Source organism: Rhamphochromis longiceps, linkage group LG16 (assembly GCF_057381845.1).
Source record: "Rhamphochromis longiceps isolate RC_006_pf linkage group LG16, R_longiceps_female_GT1.1, whole genome shotgun sequence".
Classification (NCBI taxonomy): domain Eukaryota; kingdom Metazoa; phylum Chordata; class Actinopteri; order Cichliformes; family Cichlidae; genus Rhamphochromis; species Rhamphochromis longiceps.
In genome coordinates this window covers 38,347,791-38,373,612 of record NC_140572.1, presented here as the reverse complement: position 1 = coordinate 38,373,612, position 25,822 = coordinate 38,347,791, and the positions used below count along the sequence as shown (strand labels likewise).

General features: G+C 43.6%; 1 protein-coding gene across 1 annotated transcript; it reads left to right on the top strand.

Moving 5' to 3' along the window:
• Positions 1-668: 668 nt before the first annotated feature.
• On the top strand, positions 669-23,834 carry wnt6b (wingless-type MMTV integration site family, member 6b). The gene is made up of 4 exons (XM_085384164.1): positions 669-1,442; positions 10,796-11,016; positions 19,711-20,006; positions 21,178-23,834. The coding sequence occupies exons 1-4, from the start codon at positions 1,363-1,365 to the stop codon at positions 21,637-21,639; spliced, it is 1,059 nt and encodes a 352-aa protein (XP_085240290.1). The 5' UTR covers positions 669-1,362; the 3' UTR covers positions 21,640-23,834.
• The last annotated feature ends 1,988 nt before the right edge of the window (positions 23,835-25,822 follow it).

Sequence of the window (25,822 nt, the reverse complement as noted above, 5' to 3'; positions counted from 1 at the left end):
ATGAAATGCACTGATGTGTTCTGATGTGTGTTGTAGTCGAAGCTTTACAGCACTTGCAAAGTTTCCACTATTTTTGCCCCTTTGAGCCAGACTCGTTTGCAGACTGCGGTCGTAACATTATGAGTAAAATATGAATTTGGGTTATTGTTACAATCCAACGCGCAGCTGCTTGAGTAGCGTCCGTGGTGGCATTGAGAGTGTGGGTTATGGTCTGTGGAAGGACAGAGGTACGTGTCAGGTTGATTTAGTCCGTGTTTAACTTGTGACTGATTGCATCACTGCAGTGGAACAAAGTCAGGTGTGAGGGCAGCACACTGGTGTTGAATTTCAATGGATATGCCCTTGGCCAGATAGGTGATCACACATGCAAGTACCTACAAATATACACAATATTAAAAATAACTTCCAACGTGCGACATGTGTTTCGTTTTTAAAGTCTTTGCTTTAAACGATTCTTAAATATGAAAGTGTGAATTTAACGCGTATAACCTTTTGGCACAAGCATCAAAGCAGTGCCATCGCACCTGTGCTGACGTCACCCCGTGATCCCCTCAGCTCTGATTTCGGGTGACCGTAAACACCACGGGCTCGTGTCAGCCCCCCCTCTGTGCGCGTGCGCGTTTCCTCCTAAAACTAATTGCAGTTTCGTTCTCTCTCCTTTCTGAGTGACAGAGGATTTCGCTTCGCCCCGAGCGACGTCACGCTAAGGTGGGAGAGCATTTTTGCTGCCTTCATCATCCAAAGAGCCCACACTGACAGCCGTCGCGGCAGAGACGCCTCTACCTGCAGCCGGTGAGCACCGAGAATTACCGAAACTTCATCCGGGCGTCATTTGAGGGCGAGCAGAGTGGGGCCAGCGGGGCTCCGCGCCTGAAGACGTGAACTGTTAGACATGTGTAAGCGCTCCTCTTCCTCTCTGACTCTGATATGACAGTTTTTTTTTTGTTTGTTTTTTTTAAGTAAAATGAGTCAGAGCCGAAGATCCTCACGAGTGGAGCTTTTTCACGCGCTGTTTCGCAGTCAGATAAGACTTGAGTGTTTTCGGGATTCGTCCTCGGTCCGCCCTGGAAGCATGTAACGTGCTGCGACAGATGGGGCAAAACGACAATGCAGAGGTTAACCACACCTTTGAAAGCGGACATCTCTCCAGTAGCCTCTTGACCAACTTTGTTGCGCATTAAGATGCGCACGGCCGACGAGCAGTTGAATTTTTGCGCTCTTCTTGACAGTCTGTAAGCGCGCCTGCACCGACTCCAGCCGCAGACAGCAAGCAGGGACTTCCTATGTATTTAAGAAATAACTCGGTGCTGGCTGAGATCGTCACTCGAAACTTTGGTGGGGAGTCTCTTTGAGGATTTCAACATGACGGCTCGTCTCTCGCGGATCCAGCTGGCTCTGTTCTTTATCTCGCTTTGTCCGGTCAATATCATCGGACTGTGGTGGTGAGTTTGCATTTACTACCACGTGTTTTTCGCTGTCTGTCTCCCGTCAACCCAAAGCTTCGTGTGATTTCTGCGTAATCGCGGTTTTTCTATTTATTTGAAATCTAAATGAACACACATATATATATAAATATATATGCGCAGTAGCATAACATTAATAAGTGATTAATGATTAGCACATTTCCCAGCAAACTACCCGAATCCAAGAATGCTCAAGAACAATCTAAGGTGCTCCCAGAGTGAGAGACTAAACCTGAAGAGAAGACAGGGAGGTGAGGGAGGTGTGTGCATTTCATTGTCTGCAGCGATAGAGAGGACAGGGAGATCGGTGGATGTGGTGTTGATGGTGTGTGTGGTATGTGTGTGTGTGTGTCTGTGAGTGAGAGTTCAGAGGGAGGAATGTCAGGTGGCCCTCTGGGCTCAGTGGATATGTCATCATAAAAAAATCCCTATAGGCTCAGCTCCACAAGGTGTGTGACAGTTGGACAGACAGACAGAGAGACAGACAGCAGATCAGCTGATAAAATATTTTCTCTTGGTGAGGGTCTGTCTTACTGTTTCAATAGGAATCAAACTCTCTCGCCGTCTCTCTCTCTCACACACACACACTTTTGTAGTGTTTGAATGTGCAGCTTTGTGATTTTTTTCCACTTGAATCCTCCCACTGTTCATTCACAGCCCAGTCAAGGTCAGTGTGGGATGTAGTGTCATGGAAGCTGTGTGAGTTTATGTCCTTGCATGACTGGTAGATAGAGCTCCTCCACTTTGCCATTTTTCCGTCTTACTGTAGAAAAATAGGTTTGTGGAGGTAATCTGTGACGATAGTTTGAATTAACTCGAGTTCTCTTTGTTAATAAAACATAAGAGTCTCTGCTTGTCTATCCACAGGCTGCACTGTATCTGTTACAGATTGTGAAAGTGAGCAAAAATAAGGGGGAGAAGAGAGAATGGGTTCAAGTGTTACTGGTATTTTACATCCAGTACAAGGTGTTTTTCTTTTTACTATAATAACTAATGTGTTAAACAGTAATTTGACATCAGCTCACGCCATTAATGCAGGTTAATAACAATAATGCGTATACATCTTCATTACCACCACATCACAGTTTTCCTTTACCAGACTTTAATATAAGAGACAGAGGTCCTTTTTTAGGCCAAGTGTTGCTGTTGGGCCAAAACACAGTGTTTATTATTTAGCCAGCAAAGTGAATGGCAGCCAGAAAAGTGCTGATCTTTTGCTGAGCTGTGCTGGTACCCAGCTGTGGAAGGAAAGAGAGAAAAACAATGTCCGTACAGGGTCAGCAGTCTGTTTCGTCGCCGTGAATTCATCGCTTTATTTGGGCTAAATCTGCTCATCTCAATGCAAATCAGTAAGCGAAAGATTCCTGACACAGAGCTGTGCTGTTATCTGTGATGTTGATGTCACTGTTCGGCTGGCAGTGTGGGACATTTGTTTTAAATAAGACTGCAGAAGAAGAGAATCAGTGCGAAGAAATCAGCTACTTCCTTTTTATCCCCACTGACATACGCTGTCATCTTCTCTCACTCGCTCTCTAGCTCACTTACACACTTGCTCACACACATAAATGAGTGGGCATATATGCACCAGCACATACACAGAAACGCACACAGTGTGGCCAACTGTGGAGCAGTGAAACCACACCTGTGGATTGCTCTCCTGTCTGCCAGGACAATGATTCTCTCTGTTGAAAGATGCTGTTCATACCATCGTACGTCTCTCTTTCTCGGTCTCCTTCTGAATGTCTCTGTCTCCTTATGTCTTTTGCCGTACTTGTCTTTTGAAGGAAAATGCCTATCACGCAGATAGGTTGTTGATGAAGGAAAAGCGAGAGCTGCAGTGAGAGACGAAGAGTGAGCGAGATGAAATGCTGGGAGATAGCTGTCCTTTCAGTGCCTCTGCTGATTAAAGCGCTCTAATCATTTGGCCTGAGAGCAGAGAGCAAAGCTCAGAGACTCAGACACCAGTCAGGAATGTCTTTGCTCTCTTATGCTAGTTTTGACTGCAGTGCTGAGCAGGGCCAGCTTTGTTGTGCGCCACACTCCTGAATCGGCGGACGGCCTGCGCAGAGCGTGCCACAGGTGCACACACACACGCATACTGCATGTGTGTGTGTCAGCGCTGCATGCACTCCAAGATATACAGACACACTTATTCAGTCACACATTATGGTGACTATATATATATGTATACGCGCTCATATGCACGCAAACAAACACACACTCGCACAAAATGTATAGTGAGCACTGCCATCATCAGCACGAGAGAGTTTCATTATAACAGATCTTATCTTGTCCTGGGCTGAAAGCTAAACGTGTAATCAGCACCAGGCAGATGGGGTAAGATAAACATTAAATGACGATGTGGGTTTGGCTTTATGTGCAACAGAGAACTGACATCAAATTGTTTATGTGTGTGTTAGTGTGTTTCAGCATATATTTTGGTAGACATTCAGGCCAGCGGTATATTATAATGTCAGAAGAATGCAGAGCAGAGGAGAACGACTGTCTAAGAAATGTCTAAATATCCAAGAATCGAGGAAGAGGAGCGAATTAAGCCTCGGTGGCACATGTTAGGACCTCCTTAAAAAACAGGTAGAATACCTTTGAAGATGAAGAACTCATTACGCGCCATCGCTTCCTTGGTTAATGCTCAAATCAGGCAAACAACACCTCCAAAGACAAAAATGAAGAAAGACTACCTTCACAGACAGATTCGTCCGACATAATTAACCAAGCTGAGCACTTTTAGTGCCTAAACAAACATCTAAATAAAAACTCAAAAAGAAAAGAGTAAGACTAGTAGTCCAAGATGGGACACAGACGCAGGTTTCCTGGGTAACAGTCCGGGAAATGACAATACCCCATCTGAATGTGGACTATTTTATCTGCGAACATTCTTGTGTGTGATCTGCGCAACTATGATGATTTAATCAGGTGATACCTGCACACAAAGCCACATGTGCAGGAGTGATACCAACTAATACCGTGCTGATGTTAGCAGGCGCTGTTATTTACTTTGATGCCTTTCACATTTAGGTGTCGGATAAGAACGCGGGTTCGATTCCCGTCAGCCTGTTCTTAAAAACCGCTTGTGCAAACCCTTCGAAACCTTTTACAGACGTTTAATCTGCTGCCTGCATTTCAATCAAATGGTAGAAGTATGTGCCGAGGCTGTTTCTCTCATCTTAAACTTTGAGACGTGAATAACTGATCTGATCTAAAAATCTGAATCTGAAATTGCAGAAACATCTTCACACATTGGCTTAGTTTATAGACAGATGTCACTATGGCAACCACAGCTTGGTGGTGCACGTTATTCTTAAAAGGAAAGAGACAGTTTAGTTGCTCTAAAGCTTTATTTTATGTGTCATCACGCCTGCGACACACAAACAGGATCTGCCTTCCATGTTCCACGAGTGCTGTTGAGCTCTTTCATGCAGTCATGTGAATATGTCCATATTTTGACTCAGAAATGTATCTGTTAATTGTCACTGGGTGTGCCACGGTTGTTAAACCAGAATAATGTTTTTCTCGTGACATTAGCGCGGCGTTGTTGGTTTCCTGCTGGTCACATTTAATTGCCTTTGCTTCCATTATGAGTGCTGAAACTTTTTATGGCAGCAAATGTCACCGTTTCAGGCTCGTTTCACGGCAGCGTGTCAGCAGGATCGAGCGTGTTTGAAAGCGATCGACACGTTCAGGCTGAGAGGACCGAGAAACAGCGAAGCCGAGAACCAGGAGCTCGTTTTGAAATTTAGTTTGGGAACAGCATGTTTGAATTTGCACACATTTACATCACATGTGAACGGTTTCCTTTTTGTTTTCTAACGAAGCCCAGCATCTTGTTTCCATTTTCACACTCCTGCCGACCCTTTCCCTTTGTCTCGTTTGCTCCGGCGTCTCAGACTAGCGCTTGTCGTGACTGTATTCATCTGCAGCATACTTGAGGGATTAAGGGGGATGAAATTCACTCATTCATGGGTGGAGTGGAAAAAAGAGAAAGGCCCACAGCTCCACGGTGGCGTGAGATCTTTAATGAGATATGAGGTCTCTATGAGTGCCAGTGTTGAATCCCTTTGTGACCTAAAAATAATATGGTTATTATATAATTATTGCCATTGTGAAAAACTATCAGTCCAAGACCTTTGATCATGCCTGACACCTATTTTTTAATAAAGAGTACAAAGAAAGAATCTGCAGACCGAACTGCAGACAAACTGTAGATGTTTATTTAGCTCATGATTGGAGCAGCTGAATATTTGTCATAGCAGTGATCATTTTCCTATCAGTGCCTTTGATTCGAGTACTTGTGATTCTCAGCCTTGTTTTATCTCCGTCTGCCGCGTTCCTCTGCCTGTGCCCGGCTCTTTATCTTCAAGAAGAACTGTTCATGCGAGACAGTGTTTCCTCAAAGCTGCTGATACGATCAATGACTGAACTTCCCTCTCAGTGTTTTGCACTGGGTTATCTGCTCAGGAGCTGTATCATAAATGACTGACTGAAGAACAGTGGCACTTTGCATGAAGAGGATCTGATTACTTGCCCGGCTTTGAAGTTCCTACTTGGACGTGTATGCAAGCTTTTATCTGTGTCTGCACTGTAAGTGCACCTGCGTGGATCATCAGCATTTTTCGTGACATTACAAACATTTTTTCCCTGCTTTTTTTTTTTGCACCTGAAATCCGCACTTTTTGGATCCACGGTAAAGCGAGTCCAGAGTCTCCCCTTCCTCACACTGATGCACACTATAATGTTTCAGTCTCCAAACAAGGGCAAGAATGCCGGGCACTTACAGCACGTTGATCCCATCATTGAATTAATGCACCCCATTTTTGGGTATATCTGCAGCAATGTGCTCTTCCACCTGAGTTCACCTCACTTCCATCATTCCCACTCTCCTCGTGCCCTTTGTCTAAACTTCTGAGTCTGATGAACCCACGTTACCCAACCGATGTGCAGCCAAAATTCAGGCATGATTTCTTCCTACTGTGTCCCAGCGTTGCACGATCGTGCTTTGATGTATCCATTTATGTCGATATCGCTCCTAATTGTTAAAACTTGCAAAAGCTCTGAGTTTAATTAAGTTTACTTTGTAATGACTCTCTATTCAGGTCATGCCGGGGCTTGTTTCTGCTCGTCGAGAGCTAGCTAATTATTATAATTATATTAAGGTATACCATAACAATTGTTATGCAGCTGAAGACGGCACTGTGTTGCGTGTCACAACCTTAAAGGGGAACTTTATCTCTCATGTCCAGCTCCGTTTGGGAGCTTTGCTGTCAAAATAATCCATATTTATCTCACACTGGGCTTTCGTGCTGCCACTCAGTGTTCATTTGCTCTCTATAAAAAGCTGTTCGCTCCCATTTAAGGCCAGCCTCTCTCGAAGGCAAATTTCTTCTGATTGGCTGCCTCTGGCAAACAGAAGGTTCACAGCCAGAGCTGTTTGCCTGAGATGCCCATGGTGACGTATCTCTTTGATAAATGGATGCATAAGCAGAAAAATGTCAAACGGACCATTTAGGGAGCAGTCAAAGCCCGAGCTCACAGGTGTTAAAGCCACACACACACATATATGTAGCCTCCTGACTACTTTTTTTGTCAAATTTGTCGCATGTTTTGAATCTTTAAATAAATGTTTATATTAAGCAAAAAGAAGAAGAGCAAACACAGTTTTTATTAAGGGAAAGAACCTGTCCAAACCTACCCGCTCTGTGTGAAACAGTAGTTGCTTCCTAATCTTAATAAATGCTTTTGCCTTGTCAGCAAAATCTCCAGCTGTTTGTGATGTGCTGGTGATGAGTCTTTCTGTTGTGGAGGAGCTTTGTCCCACTCTGCTTTACTGAATAGTTTTAATTCAGACACATTGGAGGCTTTTCCAGCACGAGCGCCTGTTTAAGGTCAACTAAGTCTGATTTAAGTCCACACTTTGAAAACCTTCATTTTGGACTTGCTGCAATAGTCCGCTTAACCTTCATGTCATGAACTGATGGTCGGACATTCTCCTTCAGGATTTTCTGGTAGAGAGCAGAATTCATGTGGTCCAGGTCCTGAAGCAGCAAAGGAGCCTCAAACCATCACACAACCACCACCGTGTTCGACTGTAATCCTGGGAAGTTTCAGCACAGTTCCAAGTTGTCTCCATGTGTGAACGTTGGCTCTCACTGTGATTCGCTGGAGTCCCAAAGGCTTAGACTTTGCATTACTTACTTGCTGTTATTTGTGATCTTTTGGCCCCCTTCATTTTGTTGGACAGCCTCGATTTAAGTGATTTTTTTTGCAACAGATCTGGCAATAACCAGGTCTCTGTGACATTGATCTCAGTTTTTAAAAAAACGTGGTTAATCAAAGAAAACTCAGGATTCAACCTGCGGAGATGATACTGGACAGATGGGACAGTGTGCTCGCCTTCGACAGCCGGGAATAATGGGGCTTTTTCACTGTATGTATACTGTACAAGTATAAATACAAATACAAAGCAGATTGCCTCGTGGGAATAAGCCGCTTATCTGTGTAGGTCCGCTGTGAGCAGCAGCACAAAGAGAGAACAAAAGACAAGATGCTTTCTTAAACCAGGGGTGTAATTTTCAGGAGAGTTAGGGGGGTTATGACCCCCCAATAATCAAACCCAACCAGCCAATAAAATGATGAATTATCTTGCATTATTTCTTTACTCATTTCAGGTATTACCAGCAAAATAGTTGCATGTTTAATCATCTGGGAATTTACCGAGATTTATTTATTTATTTAGACAGAGATCTTGACCCCCCCCCAATGCTCAGCACAAAGTTACGCTGATGTCTTAAATGCTATGTTCATCCCGAGAGCAAAACTCTGAATGCATCACAGAAGGTGTGAAGTGAAAAACCTGTGTTGTGCCCTTTTGAACAGGGAGACAAGGAAATGATTGCATTTCATAAAGTCAGCATGTGCATGGAGTAGTGTCAGGTGGAGTAATATGTAGTAGTGAACAAGGGATCCTGGTGCCAAATTTATCCTTTAATAGTTTCCTTTTTAGCCTCTCTGGCTCTCTCTCCCGATATCTATCTATATATTTGTTTGTGAGGCTCCAGCTGTCTGTGGATTTTTCGAATGCCGTGGACAGAAGTCGGAATAAAACTCGAGTGCATTCACTAGTTTTACGGGTCTCCCATTATAAAAGCCACCCTGGTTTTTGCGAGCTGCTGACAGAGCGGGCCGCGTGCACGTGATGAGCCCTCTTGCAGACATACGCACCAACGAGCGTCTTGCCTTTCTCACAGCCCAGACAGACTGCAAAGACGTACACCTGCATGCATAGACATAAATGTGACATTTATCTCTTCCTCGCTCTCTCACACATGCTCCCCGGTGGCAGTGGGTAGATAATAAGTGGTTTTTGGGAGGGAGTGTATGTTGCTAAGTATTTTACCTGTACCTGGTAATTAACACCTACACACTGTCTGTATGTTTCAATTATCTGTGGGATCACCACACAAACACTCATTGTAGCCTCACAGCTACACTGTTTACACAGAACACCTGTAATGAAAATACAGCATTGTTTCCATAGCAGTGTTTTCAACACACAGAAGTAACCACAGAAGAAATGGAAGAGTGGGTGTCCCACAGTTGTGTGTGGAGATGCCAGTGCACTTTCAGCATATAACATGACATTCGGCTTTTTCCCATTGTGCTCTCTGTATAATGGATGATTATTCGGGATTAGGTGCTTTACAAATGTGTTCTTCTGCTATTGTAACATAACAAAGTCCCGGTGGTACCATATTAAAGGTTAAATGGCCTGTGTTTGTATAGTGCCTTACTAGTCCCAAAGGACCCCAAAGCGCTTTACACATCCAGTCATCCACACATTCACACACTGGTGATGGCAGCTACATTGTAGCCACAGCCACCCTGGGGCGCACTGACAGAGGCGAGGCTGCCGGACACTGGCGCCACCGGGCCCTCTGACCACCACCAGTAGGCAACGGGTGAAGTGTCTTGCCCAAGGACACAACGACCGAGACTGTCCAAGCCGGGGCTCGAACCGGCAACCTTCCAATTACAAGGCGAACTCCCAACTCTTGAGCCACGATCGCCTCTTTCAGCAAAGAGGCTAACACGAGCTTTCTTATGTGTGAAAGATACTTAATTCTGTCGTCCGCTGACATGTTGGCCTGCCATCTAAATTATTATATCAGTCTAAAAATAGACAAAAACATGCAGGAACGACCGCAGGAGCCTGTGCTGGGTATCAGACCGCCAGCGGAGAGAATTGGCGAGTGTTTGTTCTGCTTCTTAAAGCAAACTCTCAAGGCAGAAGAATGATATCAGGAGGTGCTATTAACAGGAACGAGGCTGAATGAAAACTATGGGTTGGCCTTTTCCTCGCCCTCGCTTTCTCCTTCCCTCCCTATTTAATTGTAAAACCTCAACTTATGAATCACATCTGCTGGCATCCAGGGACAAAAAGCATGAAAAGATGCAGAGCAGACATGGAGTAGGTGTTCTACATAGGATAAACTGGCAGCAGGCAGAGATGAGAAAAGCAAAGAGTGGAAATAAAGTCCTCTCATGAAGTCACTTTCCCTGTAGTGACACTGAAGTGTCCACAAATGCTGGCAGTGATTCCACGTGGCAGAGCCAATTCCCCCTTTCCCATTAAGAGTTAGAATAAACTATTTATCTGTGTTATATACACTAATCTGTCAAAGCTGCTCAGGACGATCACAGTTGTATTCATCAAATGCAAGAAATATGTATATACATATTAATGTTTTAAATATTTAAACTTCATGAAGCGAGCTTGATTTATTTCCCCTCACATTTAAACATTTTTTCTTCTTCTTTTCTGTAATATAATATGTGCAGATTCCCTGAAGGAGCGCTGCTTTGAGGACTCTGTGTGGTTTAAGCAGCAAAGCTCTTAACGTCTCTAAAATCTACAGAGAGGCTGTATCGTTAGGAAATCTAGAAAGACTGCCTTTACCAAAATCAACTTAAGCAGCATCAAAATCAACTGTAAAAAGCCGTCCAACTACATGACTTCCAACTTTTTGAGGACCGCACAGTTCCTCCGAGCGCAGTCCAATAACAGAATCTAAACTTGCCAATCTGACATCAGAGTCAGGATTCCTCTGGGAAACTATGCTGTTGTCTCCCACATGCTGATTCAAGAAGCACATTGTCACATGGCTGAGATGTGGTGGGTAGAGGAGCCAAAGAAAAACCTTCTTCGACTGATGATTGCAGAGTTTCCCGAGTGACAAGATAAGCCGTGTGAACTCTCTGTTGTCATAACGCTGCTTAGAAACCATTCTTCTTCTTCTTGTCTAACATTGTTCAAACAGGGCGGTGGGCAGTCCACTGGTCATGGACCCCAACAGCATTTGCAGGAAGGCAAAGCGCCTGGCGGGGAAACAGGCTGAGCTGTGCCAGACTCAGCCCGAGATCATCAACGAGGTGGCCAAAGGAGCCAGGCTGGGCGTCCGGGAGTGCCAGTACCAGTTCAGGTACCGCAGGTGGAACTGCACCAGCCACCACAAATACTTTGGGAAAATACTTCAACAAGGTGAGTGACTTCGTCTGCCTCTTCTTAGTAAAATGCATGCAGTCTTGAAGGAATAGTTGGAAGTAGTGCTGCGAGTTAAATAAGAAGATTTAAATCATTCTCATGTCTACCTGGCGCTACAAGCCAAAATTCAATTTGAAGCTGTCGTGTCTTCGCGGGGTTACGATTATAGCCGCTGTCCTTGCATCAAGTTGAGGTCAGAAGCCTGCCTGATGGCACTCGAACAAACAAGGGCAGCTGTTGTATGTCTGAGGAGACGTATTCACACTTGACTGACTCTCCTCTTCATCAGATTGGGCATGCCTGAAATGATCAGCTAAGAATGCCCTTTCTCTTAACATCTTTCCTAAGATCTCCTAACATCTTCCTCCAACTCTTTGAAGTCTGTAATATAACTGACGCAGGGTCACTGCTGGGTCTTCTGCAATTACTGTGTTGGTTTTTTCTCTTGTCTGATTAGATTCATAGAGAGTTTCTTGTCTCTCCGTTGACTTGCATTACAGAGGACCTTTATCTTTGTGTTTAGTTAACAAACAAGGCACACGTATTATTAATTTACAGCAAAGGAAACACAACGTGCCAAACATTTCATTAAACTCATTTCTGCCTCAGTGGGGGAAGATGTGAAAAATGAAGTTTGGCTCTGATGTGTCATAATTCTAGATAGTAACATACTAGAACTGCACGATTGCCATTAAAATCCAATAAGTTTCCCTTTTGGAGCACTTTTGATTTCATGTGGCCTGACAGTAAGAAGTGCGTCCCATCTAAATGAAGGTAAACACAATAAGTTTTTGCATCAGGAGGCATTTTTGTTCCTTTCAGCTGAGACAAAATCAAAATAACTAACATATTACGCGGCTGAGAGATTTCAAATACCCATTAGATGTGTCAGATATGTTTACTCACCCTTACAATCAACACAGAAGACCTGCGAAACTGAAGTTTATGGAGAAGTTTATGTTTCTTTTAACTTTAATAACTTATAATTATAGATGCAATAATGCTCTCAATGCTTTCTCTTGTTAAGCTCTACAGCTCAATAACAGTGTGACATCAGAAAAGCCATTTTTCTGTAATGAAGGTGGACCAAAGACTGATTTTGTTTTCCATATATGAATTTATGACACCAGTCTTGTTGGACAGAGAAAGAAAGGAGAAAAAGAGAGAAGGAGAGAGGAAGGGAGAGAAGAGGGAAAAGGGCAAGAATCTACCAGTAGGAGACAGACTAGCAATTAATCATGAATTCCTGGCTGTCTATAAGGGAGGCCAAAGTGCTCCGCTGCTTTAAAGCCTTTGTCCACAATTACCTGGATCTGCTCTTAATGGCTGTTTATCATAGACTAGTAGCACTACATGTCAAAATAAAAGTGCCTTCATATTTAATGTTCTCTGGCTGTAAGTGGTTTGCTTAACCTCATTGACCTCTACAGTTCTGCAACAACACACTCTTACAGAGACACTTTCATGACAGTTTTTATTTGCAGAAAAACGAAGGCTGCGTTTTGCACGATTTCTGTCAGGTCACGTGCGACAGCAGCACAGCTACGCCGTGCGTAGGTTTGAAAAGGGAAGCTGCCTCGACTCCTTTGATTGCTCGTCTCATTTTGTGTCACTCTCTGCTGCTGTGTTTGTGGCAGCCAACTCATCGATTCACCGCAGGCATCGTGTTTCTATTTGCTTTATTCGCTTATTTTTGCTACTTTTGTTTTACCTACGGTTACTCCAGCAGCCGACTCGCTGGGCACTGTTCAGTACTGTGAGTTTTCTCCCAATCCTAATGATTCTTACCAATCACGTTTCATCCATCTGTGTGCTTTTTCACGTGTACAGTGGAAAGGTGTTTTACTGACTGAGTTAAACAGGCTTCGAATCCTGTTTAGCAAACAGCCTAAGAGCAGTTTAAAGACCTGCGTGATGGCATTTGTGTATTTCTTGCTGTGTTTGTGAAAAGGATTTATCTTGAGCTGCATCGCTGCTGTACGTCAACACGACTCTCTGAGGAAACAAGGAACGACTGTAGCTGCAGTCGGTGGAATAAGAGCTTTGAATTATTTTGTATTAATAACTGTGCAGCACATGCGTGTGTGTGTGTGTGTGTGTGTGTGCATATAATGATGAAAACTATTACTCAGTTCGTATGGAAAGAAAACGCATATACAAGGATCCATGGTGCAAATGTTTAGTTTTTGATTTGCGTCAAGACAGCAGATGGAAGAGAAACGCTGAAGGTGAAAACTTAGTGTGTGTGTGTGTTTGTGTGTTTATATAACAGGGGTTTTAGCGGATTTCACAACATTACTGAAACACTGCCATTTCAAAACTTTAGTGCGAGACGTCTGAATGAGTGAACACGTTGACACAAGGGCCAACGTGTCCTCACTCCCGTCTCATCACAGACTGAAGCTCGGTCAAGAACTGTGTATTTTAATAAATTGGCCACCTTTTTTGTATCACGTGCAGGGCGCTCTGATTAATTTCATTACAAGTCAGTCAACATGGGAAATCGGCATCATACGATCACAGGCAGATGTGCTCTGCGGGGTCCCAGGTCCCTGTGAAGGAAAAGCTTTTTGCAGATGGGAAAAGGTTGCCTTGCAGCATGCTGTTAATGCTGTGAAACGCTGAATTTTAACTCAGAACACCTGTTGCAAAACCTAACCAGAAGGCTTTTAGTGTCTAAATTTAGACAGGACTAGAAGACGGGCCTGTTTTCTGGTTTGGAAGACAAGTGAACACAACATTTACTACCTCACCTCCCTGCGTACGTTAAATGTAAATGTTTGTTTGCTGCTTGGGTACAAAAACCATCTTTTAACACAACAAGAGGCACGTTGTCTTAAAAAAGACGGAAAGAAATTGTGTCCTGGCATCGTCAGCAGTTCTTGACGTGGGCTTTGAGAAACTTGTGGGTGCATGAGATAAACCCTGCCAAAAACAAACAAACTGGGAAAGTACCACAGACTGGTTCACAAGTTGTGTCTAGATCTTTGCCCATTTTAAGGCTTGGAGATTAAACTGGATTTAGTTTGAGTTATTTTTATAGAAATTGTGAGGTATCGGCTCCTGTAATTGTGGGGAATCGCTCTGCATTTCCCCACAGTATGGACATGGACTGTGGACTGCTGCTAACGCTCAGCTTCACAGGGTTTGTACAGAATACAGACAAAGGAAGCACAACAAACACTGTCTGTGGGAAAAAAGGGATTCTGGAGCAGCACTGAGCAATGGTAGGACTGGTAAAATGTGTTAAAATGAGAGTCGTTGCCAAATTTGAGCACGTGATAGTTGACAGTGTGGATGTGTCCCAGTGGCTCATTTTGCATGTGCATCAGATTGTTTTCTTCTTGGGCCATAAACATCTTACATACACTTATCTCCCAAACAAAGACTTCTGCTTTCTTGACATCAGTCTTTATTATCCTCTCTGTGTTCGAAAACATACAGACCATGGAGCCAGCATGGCTCCCAGTGCGAGCCAGCCCCCATACAGTGATGCTGTAATCACATAGGAGATATTCCAAATTGTGTGTGCAGAGTTGTGTGTGAAATTCTGTCCTGTGTTACGAACCAAGGCCTCTTGCTTTGGGGCTTCACGTTAATTAAGCCGATCGTCAATCATGTCAAAAATGTTGAGACCTTCTCACTAATGATGCTCTCAGGCTGACTCACAGATATGATTCAGATTCTGTGCTGATTGATTGACACACGGGTTTCAGGATGTTTTATTTTCCTGTCAGTGTTTTTAACATTAATGAGCCTTTAAACTGACACTGTGTGCATGGACGTGGATATTAAGACACGCTGTGGAAGAGAGCCAGAGATTAATAATAACTAATGATTCAATGCAGAGAGGTGAGTGAAGAGGAAACACCCAGTGCCTCATGGGAATCCCCCAGCAGCCTACACCTATCACAGTGTAGCTAAGGGAGGATTCAGGGTCACCTGATCCAGCTCTAACTATACGCTTTAGCAAAAAGGAAAGTTTGAAGCCTTAAAAGTAGAGATAGTGTCTGTCTCCTGGATCCAGGATGGGATCTGGTTCCACAGAAGAGGGGCCTGAAACGAGCATGTAGCCTTCTGACCTCCTGTGAGAGTGAGAACTGCTGAAGTCCAGCCCCAACATACAACCCGTCTCTTCTGATATGTGTTTGGATTTATAGATACAGTTAATTTCCACACATCATATGTGATTATATCAGGAGTTCCCCACCTCTCCTCAAACTGTCCCATCTGGGTGTTCCTTGTTTTTAAAAAGTATGAATCACTTCATGGGTAAATTCTGACAGAGATTTTCTTTTATGAGCAAGTTTTGATCTTACATTTTGAAACTCACTCGATATGACCACAGTTCACCTAAACAAACGTTTTCCTATAGCGTGGATCCTCTGTGCCGTAATCCTTTTTAAGCTTTGCTTGACGTCCCTGATCACGTTTAGACGATGACCTCTAAAAGATGAAAAAGCGATTAAAATAATATGTTGTAGATCCTGCAGAAGGACTTTTTTGAAATCGAAGCAGACGTAGACAGGCCCAGACACCCAGCGTGGCAGGGAATTTGTTTGGAATTCATGTCTGCGAGGAAAATGTGAAACAGGGTGCCACAAATCATCAAATTTTTGATAGCTTCTTTCCTCCTCTCCCTTCGTTTTCTCCCTCTTCTTTAAGCCTTCTGCTTTCCCCCCTCGTGTATGCTGTCGGCCCATTTTTACAGAGAGGATATTTTTGCCTTGTGCTAGTTGATGCCCTCAAAACTGAAATGTGTGAAAAACATGTCAAACAACACTTTTCATGTTCAGTTTTTGCCGTGGAGATTTCCTCTGCTCAGCGTCGTGCTTTGCAAGCACAGTTGGTGACATCTGGATGGCCTCTCGGCTTGTTTGGACACAGCACGTGTTGCTATCACCATATTGTACTAATGATTTAAGTGCTGCTGTTTCACACATGTGTTTCTAAATAGTTGGAGGGATGCTTTGGAGATGACACATTTTAATTTGAGTACGTTTGCAGTTATAACCTTCTGCCGAATGGTAGGAACAAAAAGGTGTGGTCTGCTTAAGTTGTAACACACACACACACACACACACACACACACACACACACACACACACACACACACACACACACACACACACACACACACACATAAACAGACTGGGTGGCGTGCGACAAAACCTGCACACCCCAGCGAGCCTTGATATCAATACCAGCTGTAAGACACCCAGAGATGTCTCCAGTGCAGGCACACTCGTAAAAGTTTGTGTGTGAAAAATATTGTTTTATGCAGTTTGAAGCATTTAACATTTCACAATAGTCTGCTCGTCTTCTGTGTCGTGAAGAGCTGCTGTGTAAAATGTTGGAACCAGCTCAGTAAATCTGAGGATTAGATATGTGAGACGGGACATGCAGCATTTGTACCAGAGTGTGTGTGTGTGTGTGTGTGTGTGTGTGTGTGTGTGTGTGTGTGTGTGTGTGTGTGTGTGTGTTACCATTCCTAATGAATCCCATTCAGTGAATCATGCGATATAGAGCTGGCAGTGTTGATAGTGGTGACTGCACAGCCGCTGCCTTCCAGCTCCTAGAAATAAAAATGCTTTTGCTTCATGTAAACTCAGCACACAGTGGTTAAAATAAGATTTTTCCCTCAAACCTGTGAAACTGTTGTGTTTTATTCTCTTCAGAGGTTATTTTTAGATGTTTTTTTCGTTTAGTTTATCCTCAGCAGGCCTTACACTATTTAAAACACATCTTCCTACAAATTGTTATCATATTTTTTTATCCCTGCACACTTAACAACCTCACACACATGTGTGCAGTCCTGTGATAAACTAAGAACACCTTACTGCCTCCATAAGAATTGAGAAGGTAAGTACAGCCAGGTGCTTCTAATTAAATGTAAATTTGATTAACTCTTGATGATCAGCAAGTGTGGCCACCTCTGTACATCTGGAGCATTCGTACGTGTGTGTCCCAACAACGTCACAGTCTGTCACAGAACTGCAGAAAACCAAGAGCTACAGCTGAGAGGTCATACAGGCTTTATTTAGCATGTTTAATGTTAAAGTTCATGACAGCACTCTTAGGAAAAATGAAAAAGTATGGCTTGCATGGGAGGATAGTCAGAAGAAAGCATCTTCTCTCTAAAATGAACATGGCAGCACGGTGCAGGATTGCAAAACTGCATCTGAACAAACGACAAGACTTCGCCAGATAATGCACAGCACCACATCTGGCAAAAAACTCATACTCAGTATTTGCAAGGTGCTCGGGCACTGGGCACACTGGGCATACTGGTACTCGGGACCTCGACCTGATGGAAATGCTGTGATGAAATCCTTCAGAGAGCTGTGCATAAACAAATGTCTGCAAACAGCTTAAAGAGACTAATGTGGTTCCACAACTTACTGAGTCATGCACGACTGCACAGAGTGGAAGCTTTGATGTTTTCACACAACAGTACAGCAGTATCTTTTGTCTGTCTTATTCTAAACCTGAAGAAAGTTTCTTATAATTCTTGTGCTTCTTATACTTATGTTCAGGTCAGAGGGCAACACTGTTGTTTTTGGCGATGCAGCTCGTGAGGTCTAAATAAACCTCTTTACTCAAGCAGCAGGTGCTCAGTTGTGGTTTAGTCCCCATCAGCTAGCATTTGTTAACATACTAAAATAGTAAATATCACATACACACGCGTGTCGTTATTAACTTATGATAATATTACTTGCTAACGTGTTAAACTGTAAATGTTTGGTTTTGTTCTTCTATCCTGAAGATCGACATTCAGAAGGCCAATCATTCAAGCCCTGTATGGGCTTTGGCTGCACAGCACATGGTAGCAGCATCAGTGTGTTGTTATTGCTCGCCATAAAAAAAAAGGGCAAACACACAAATCTTTTTTTATTCCAGTTTGTTCTGCAACAAACGTTCAATTTAAAGTAAGAATAAGAGCAGTGTTCACGTGCATTAGCTCTCAGCAATTTTTTATAGCTGCTCTTTTTCTGTCAGGTGATGGACAATAGCTGCTCTAACCCCGGATAAAGACACGCTGATCTGTGGGTGGCAGAAATGCTGAAGCACCCGCGGGGAGACAGACGATCGATTTGCAGTTGTAGTTGAGCACGGCTTTAACCAGCAGCGTTAAGCCATGCACTCGAAATAAACCAGCAGCTGTGGCGTGTGAGAGCTTGTGTGTACGATTATGTTGGCCTGAGAGAGAAATAGCCGTCCTCAGCACCACAAAGCCAGCGACACTTCAGTTGTCGTAATCGAGCAGGACTGAGAGAGAAGCGCTCTTATCCTGTTCCGTGGGGCTGAGATATCGACTGATGGGATGCAGAGACAGATGTGGAGGGATGCTTGTTGTTTTATTGTCCTGCAGCTGACTGTGGAGCGATACTGACCACTTAATGAAAAATATGTGTCCAAATGTTGTGAATCCCAACTTTGGACAGTTGGACTTAAAAACTAAACTCATCCCACCAGAAGAGCTTCATGCACATATTTTACATGTATGTAAGGCTTTTGAAGTCTCAGTTGTTGCAAGTCTGTCAGCTGAGGTTTGAGCAACAATCAGAATCAAAGAAGTTGGACACCAGGTTTCCAGTCAGGTTTGTGGAGCCAGATGAAGTTTTATGACATCCAGCATTTTACATGAGAGACATAAGATTTGAGATTTTGTTACGACCCATCAGCAAAATCAGCTCTGTATTTACGGAGCATCACCCATATATGAACACTTACTGCCGTCGGTATTCAGAGGTCACCAACTTTCAGCAGAGTCAGTCGCTACAGACCTCCAAACTTCGCGTGGCCTTCAGATTAACTCAAGAACGGTGAAGCTTCGTGGAACGGGCTCACAAGCTTCATCCAAACCTTACAATGCAAAGCGTCATATGCTGTGGTGGAAAGCACGCCACCACTGGACTCCAGAGGAGCAGAGACATGTTCTCTGGAGTGACAAATCAGCATCTGGCAGAGTGTGGGTTTGGTGATTGCCAGGAGAACAGTACTTGTCTGACTGCCCTGTGTTTGGTGGGGGGGTGTTTGGTGTTCCCAACTTTGTGGGAACACCAGTGCACAAAGTCCATAAAGACATGAATGCATTTCTGGAAGGACGGTCAAAAATTCCCATTAACACACTCCTAAATTGTGGAAAGCCTTCCCAGAAAAGCTGACGCTGTTATAGCTGCAAAGGGTGGGCCGACATCACATTAAACCCTGTGGATTAAGAATGTGATGTCGCTCAGCTTCATATGCGTGTGAAGGCAGACGAGAGAATACTTTTGGCAGTGTAGTGTGTATGAGATCGAAACGGCACAGAGAATTGTCCCCTGGGGAAGATCTCGCGAAACGGGGACTGGAGATGAGGAGAACTGTCCCATTGCAGTAGAAAATGATGAGGCAGGAGCTGTAATGCTTGATGCCAAGGTTCTATAAGGACATCGATGTCGCCTGTATTAAATCTAAAACTCACATCCAGAAGATTTAGAATAGAAAATGTGTATGGCGTATATTTATACAATCCTGTATTTTACATGTTTGCAGTGGGGCTGTATAAGTTGTCATTACTATGAATTCCTTCAAACTCTGGTAAAAGTCATCAGATATCTGTGGAATTACTCTTTGTGAGCACTTTTGTAATGCTGCATGCAGACTCAGTAACCGAACCCCCTCTTTTGCTTGTACCTGTTCCTGTAGATATCCGGGAGACAGCTTTTGTTTATGCCATCACAGCCGCCGGTGTGACCCACTCTGTGACGCAGGCCTGCAGTATGGGAGACCTCCTGCAGTGCGGCTGTGAGGCCACCAGGAACAGACCGCCTCCGAAGCCGTCCTCCTCTGGGGACGGGGTCAAGTGGGAGTGGGGGGGCTGCGGAGATGATGTGGAGTTTGGTTATGAAAAGTCAAAGCAGTTTATGGATGCCAAGAGGAGGAAAGGCAAGAGTGACATCAGGACGCTCGTCGACCTGCACAATAACGAAGCTGGCAGACTGGTAAGCAGTTTCACAAAGTTTCTGTATCCTGTTCAAATGTAGTAAGAATGCATGTTTCACCTGCTGATAAAGTTCGACAAAGGTGTCGGTTGTCCATTGGAATGCTTCTTTCCATTCCACTAACATGCGAAAAGAGAAAGCCGCGGCCTCCAGCCATATTTGTGTCGTGCCGTAAGCTGATATTCTAACAAGAATCGGGTTTCTGAAACAAAAAAAACAAGAACGTGCCCGGCGCTTTGTTTTTGAGCCTCGGAGGCAGCCTTTCTACTGCCACTGTAGAAGTTAAAAGTTCCTCTGTGTTGTGAATTACCACCATGATGGTCTTACCGCGCTACTGGAAGATGAAGGAGCAAGTTTAGTTTGGTGTTTGTTTATAAGAAGAACACTGGCAAATCTTCAGGATCGCATTTCCTTGTGCGGCGTTGTCGCTGTTTGAGTTCGTTGCAGAATTGTTAAAAGATGCACAAGCAACACCGAATTATAAAGTTCACTTTAGTTGGGGTCAGCGGCAGGTAGAGAGGAAGAGAGGAGGGTTTTTGGGATGCAGTCCAATTGTAGCATTAGTGAACAAACTGTTTGAACATAGGAAGAAACTTGCACACAAATTCCCAGAGGTTGAGAAATAAGCGTGCTGCGATGCGCCCAAATGTCTGTTTATGTGCATGAATGCATGTCTACTTTTATACACATTTGTGTGTGTGTGTGTGTGTGTGTGTGTGTGTGTGCGTGTGTGTGTGATGGGTTAATTATGTGCATTATAAGTGAATGATCTGTTGTCAAGGCTTGTTAGATGTAGGAAGGCCAGAGGCAACGTGGAGGGAGAGGGGGGCTGGGGAGTTAAATTCCTTCTGAATAGCGTCTGCTTTTATCTTACCTATCTATCAGTGTGTGTGTGTGTGTGTGTGTGTGTGTGTGTGTGTGTGTGTGTGTGTGTGTGTGTGTGTGTGTGTGTGTGTGTGTGTGTGTGTGTGAGATCCAGGGCCTTTGTCTGTCATATATCATGAAAACACAATAATAAATTCTTCTTAGGCGAATTAGTCATTTGTCATAAGCAGCTCGGCTTCACTTCAGGGTACAAGTTAACTGTTTTTGTCCTTCTTTCTGCTTGATAAACCCTCTCCTCTCTTTTTCACCTGTCTGCCCTCTTTCACCTCCCTTTTCCCCCCTTTAGGCAGTAAAGCTCTACATGAGGACTGAGTGCAAATGCCACGGACTGTCAGGCTCGTGCACGCTGCGCACGTGCTGGAAAAAGATGCCGCATTTCCGTGAAGTGGGCGACCGCCTGCTGGAGCGATTCAACGGCGCCTCGAAGGTGATGGGCGGCAATGACGGGAAGACCCTGATCCCTGTGGGCCAGAACATCAAACCTCCGGACAAGCAGGATCTGATCTACTCGGACGAGTCTCCGGATTTCTGCCTCGCAAATCGAAAAACAGGTTCGCTGGGAACAAAGGGGCGTATATGCAACAGCACGGCCATGGACATTAGCGGCTGTGATTTGTTGTGCTGCGAGCGAGGCTTCCGGGAGGAGACGGTGGTGTTTGAGGAGAACTGCTTATGCCGTTTCCACTGGTGTTGTGTCGTCCAGTGCAAAAAGTGCATGGTTCGAAAAGAGCTTAGTCTCTGTCACTGACGAACTAAAGTTTAAAGTAGTCAAATTACTTTGTTAATTACAACTACTTTTGTTACTTTTTGAAGTTCTTGCTTTAGTTTGGATAGGGTGAAAGATGCAGAGGATCTCGAGTTTATGGTTATCAAGCTCAGTCAGAAGTTGAAACAATGGAAACAATGGAAACAATGCCATATCCTCCTTCCACCTGCAGTTCAACAACATTGCTTAATAGGAGACGTTGCTTTTATTCCACGATATTCTGCAGGGTAGTAAGAAGATTAAGGACCTCACTATGGCCCATATTCCATTCCAGTGCTCATAGACGTACTGTTATCTAACGGTGTAATGCTCATAGACTTGACATAAAAGATGGACGTAGCCTCTGGATCTAAAGAGTGAAGTAAATGCAAAAGTGCCTTAAACCTGCTTTAATTCCAAAACCCAGCAGGGAGCAACTCCCCAATACGTAATGACTTTATAGCCTCGGTTGCTGTTTTCAAGCCTTCTTCAACCAGTTTGTAAACGATGGGCTCATTTCAGGTAAAACTGACAGTAAAGCAGGACGTGGCAAATCACCCCCATATGAACATGCCAATGGGGATGGTTTTGGTGGCTACACCCATCTTTCATATATATTCCGTCTTAACAAGTGTAATCATATTCTTGAGTTTGCATTTACCAAAAACTGTGTCTCAGTTATTGTAACTGCAGCGAATCAACATAGTGAGAAAACAAAACGATGCTGGTCTTGACCTGTTGTTCTGCTACTACATGAAAAATGTAAAAAAGGGAAACTGTAAACCGTTGTTATAGTTGCAAAGATGCTGTTAACACCATGCTTTGCAGGTGCGGACTTGGCTTGCCAGCAGAGACTCTTATTTATATAAAGATATGATGACTACTTGCTTCCGTCTGTCTCTCAGAAGCACTTTGGATGCAGCAGCTGCCGCGGACGTCCTCATCAGCTTGGCAATCAAACCTGCAGTCGGCTGTTTCTCCCGAACCAAAATAGAAACCTTTTTTTTTCATGACATTTTTTTGTTATCAAAAAAATGTATATGATGCATTTTGTTTATATATTATGATATACAGGGCTAATAATAATAATAATAATGCACTATGGATGTTAGCTTTTATTTGATACTGTAAGTGCCTGTGTGCGTGCGTGTGCGTGTGTGTGAGAGAAGGTGTGCATTATTGTGTTTGTGTAGGTTGGCCAGTTATCACCATATCCTTCAGTGTATATATCTTGTTGCTGTCTGTTAAACTGCAGTATGCTGCTTACTGAAAGCACACCACTCCTGGACAGTCTGTCTCTGAGCGACACAGACGAGGTCTTTTTTTGTTGCTTTGTTCCTCTTCAGCAGAAATACCCATAAACTTATTGTATCATCTAATTTACACTTTTGTATATCTGGCAGTGCACAGCAAGTATACTGAACTATAACACAACATTGCTTCAGTTTGTGCTGTTCAGGTTTTTGTGTTTGCGCGAGGTTTCATGTAGGTACGCATTTATAATTTAGAGTCAGCTGGTTTTAGCGGCGCACCGTGGCTCACATCTGGATGCTTCCTCGTCACTTTTATCGTCTGCTGTGTGACAGACTTTTATAACCTAACCGATGGTTATTCTGTAAGTCCATTTTGTAGTTGATGTTAACCACTTAAGGTCATGATAACAGCTGTCACAGCAGTCCTTAGTGTTTTTGTGTGAACGGAGCCAGAGCACGGCAGTGATGAGGAGGCTGCATCTTATCACTAGTGGTGTTTTTTGAGAATTTCCCCCTTCTTCATCTTTTTAACACTTTCCAATCAGGTTTGGTGGGAACGCAAATCTTTAAAAACATTTCAGCGATGTCACTGTAACATAATTCAGCCCGTCTTTAACCAGCAAAGCTTCTTCGTTCATTGGTCATTTATTTAAATGAGTTTTGTCCGATATTGCTTTTTATTTCCATCTGCTCCTCGTCTTTGTATTCAGGAGAAATGGTTGCATACTTGGATGTTACACTGCAGCTTCATTAAACATAAATGCCTAAAGAGATTCAAGTGGCTCGTGACTGACATCGAAGACACCGTTCAAAACCAGATACATTATCATTCCTTTTGATAATTAAGTTACTTTGTATGTAGTTGGACAAATTGTTATTTAAACTATGATGATACTTTTTAGTTTCAGTATTTCCACACAATAAAATAGATTTCACTGATGTTTTACTTCTACAGTGATGTAAGTGTGTTATTTGGACCCAGTCTATCACTCTGAACACTAGATTTTGTGAGGAGCAGCACAAACCTGGGATTTATACTCACTAATGTCACTGCTTTGGGTGTCTGTCACCTTGTTTATCAGACTTTTATGAGCTCTGTTTTTACATCAGCATGAGTTCAATTTAGGTTTTAACCTCAGTGATTCACTAAACCTGACCCTTTGTGTAGGATTCTCTGTGGTACTCATAAAGAGGAGGTATATATCATTTGGGGGCATTTATTCTGTAGAAATTAGATGACAAGGAGGCCAAAAAAAGAAAGAAAGAAAAGTGGGCCTGTATTAGTTTGAGCTGTACAAGTTGACACAAGTTCATATTTTCCAGGAATTTGGTGGTGCAAAAAACTCGCGCCAGAAGTTGCGTTTAAGAAATGGAAAGGTAAGCCAAGAGGAAGAAAATGCCATGGGGCGCTCGTCTCTGCTCCTGTCCCCTACACACTGCTCTGCCCTCTCGTCCTCCTGCATTAAACCTGCGCTGGCGTTCAGAGCAGAGCAGCCAAAGCCAGAGAAAATAGACAGATGAGCAGGTAGATTTATTGGAGCATTGGTATAAATAAAGTTGCCTGTCGACATCTGTGCGCATGTGGCTGCATGCGTCTGTCTTCGTCAGCGCGTGTGTCCATTTGCGCGTGTCTGCACGGGTGCGTAGCCAGGTTAGAACGGGTGTATTTTTCCATGTGACCCTTTGAATGAAACAGTGCCTTCAGATTGCAACATCGTCCCTCACGGGAACGAGTTTTGTTGATGCTAAGTGCTTACAGACACACACAAAGCATTAATGAAGGGCTGCCACTGTTCATGGATTGACAGTGTTACTCTGCAGACAGTCATTCCCATACATCACTCAGATAAATAGTGTCCTGTCATTGCTTATCTGCTACAGTGGAGTCTTGGTGGTCTGCTGCTCTTATTTGCCGTACATTTAGCGCACAAAATGAGCGTTTACTTGCAGTAAAACAGATATTTGGAGGCGTGAGATTACATAGAAATGCAAAATGAGTGGGCCACTGTAGAGAAATGAGCGATGAGCGAGGGAAAATTAATGAACAGAGGAAAAAAAGAAGGGAAAGGAGAGACTGAAACAAGATAACAAAAGTAAGAAAGCGACACAGAAAAAGAACTTGGAGGTAACTCGACACTATAATTCTCCTCCATTTGTGTGAACTCTCCTCCGGTCCTCCATCAATCTAGCAGCAAGATGTTGCTTATGCAAAGGGCACATCCAGAGATCGGCTCTGTGTGGGGTTTCATCTGATACCAACGACCATAATTACAGGAGTGGGAGAAACAGAGAAACATACTTAAAGCAAACTGAGCTCACGAAACCTGTATGTATACGCACAGCATTCATCGTGCTTTCAAAATGCACAAATCTGCACACACAGTCTCGGTGTGTTTGGGAGAGACAGTGATCTTTATGAGTTAATGCAGGCCCTGGAGGTGATGCCTAAGTCCCACAGCCCACCCAACTTGGCTGCCAGTGCTCAGAGATTTAATAGTCCATTTTGTGCACATCACTTACTCACCTTTTAGGTAAAGCTCGCCTGGGGATTCCTCAACGGCATTTACCGTACAGTTAAACACATCGAGAGCGCGTGACGTGAGTAATCTTGCTCAGGGTTGTTCCTGAACGTGAAGTGACTGGAGTGCTGTGTTAAAAATAAATTGCTTTGCAGATAAAGCTCTGCTAGAGTGGTTTCTCTCTCGCTCTTTAAAAAAAGTATTTTGGCAAAATGGCCCTATACTCCTTGAAAAATATACTATATGAGAAATTATGTGTGCTTTTCTCAAGGAACCTGCTATCATTGCAACACCCTAAAACAACACTTTCTTTCTTGAGAAACACTCATTGACCCACATCATTGTAGTGGGTGGATAAACATTAAGATGACCTCGCAATGTATCTTTTGCTCATCTCGCTCCTTCACCACCCAC

What these genes read in the sequence shown, in the direction of transcription:
- wnt6b (XM_085384164.1), top strand. Translation starts at nt 1,363, where the DNA reads ATGACGGCTCGTCTCTCGCGGATCCAGCTGGCTCTGTTCTTTATCTCG. An exon ending in TGGGAAAATACTTCAACAAG is followed by an intron (nt 11,017 to 19,710) that starts GTGAGTGACTTC and finishes CTGTTCCTGTAG; the next exon opens with ATATCCGGGAGACAGCTTTT. An exon ending in ATAACGAAGCTGGCAGACTG is followed by an intron (nt 20,007 to 21,177) that starts GTAAGCAGTTTC and finishes TCCCCCCTTTAG; the next exon opens with GCAGTAAAGCTCTACATGAG.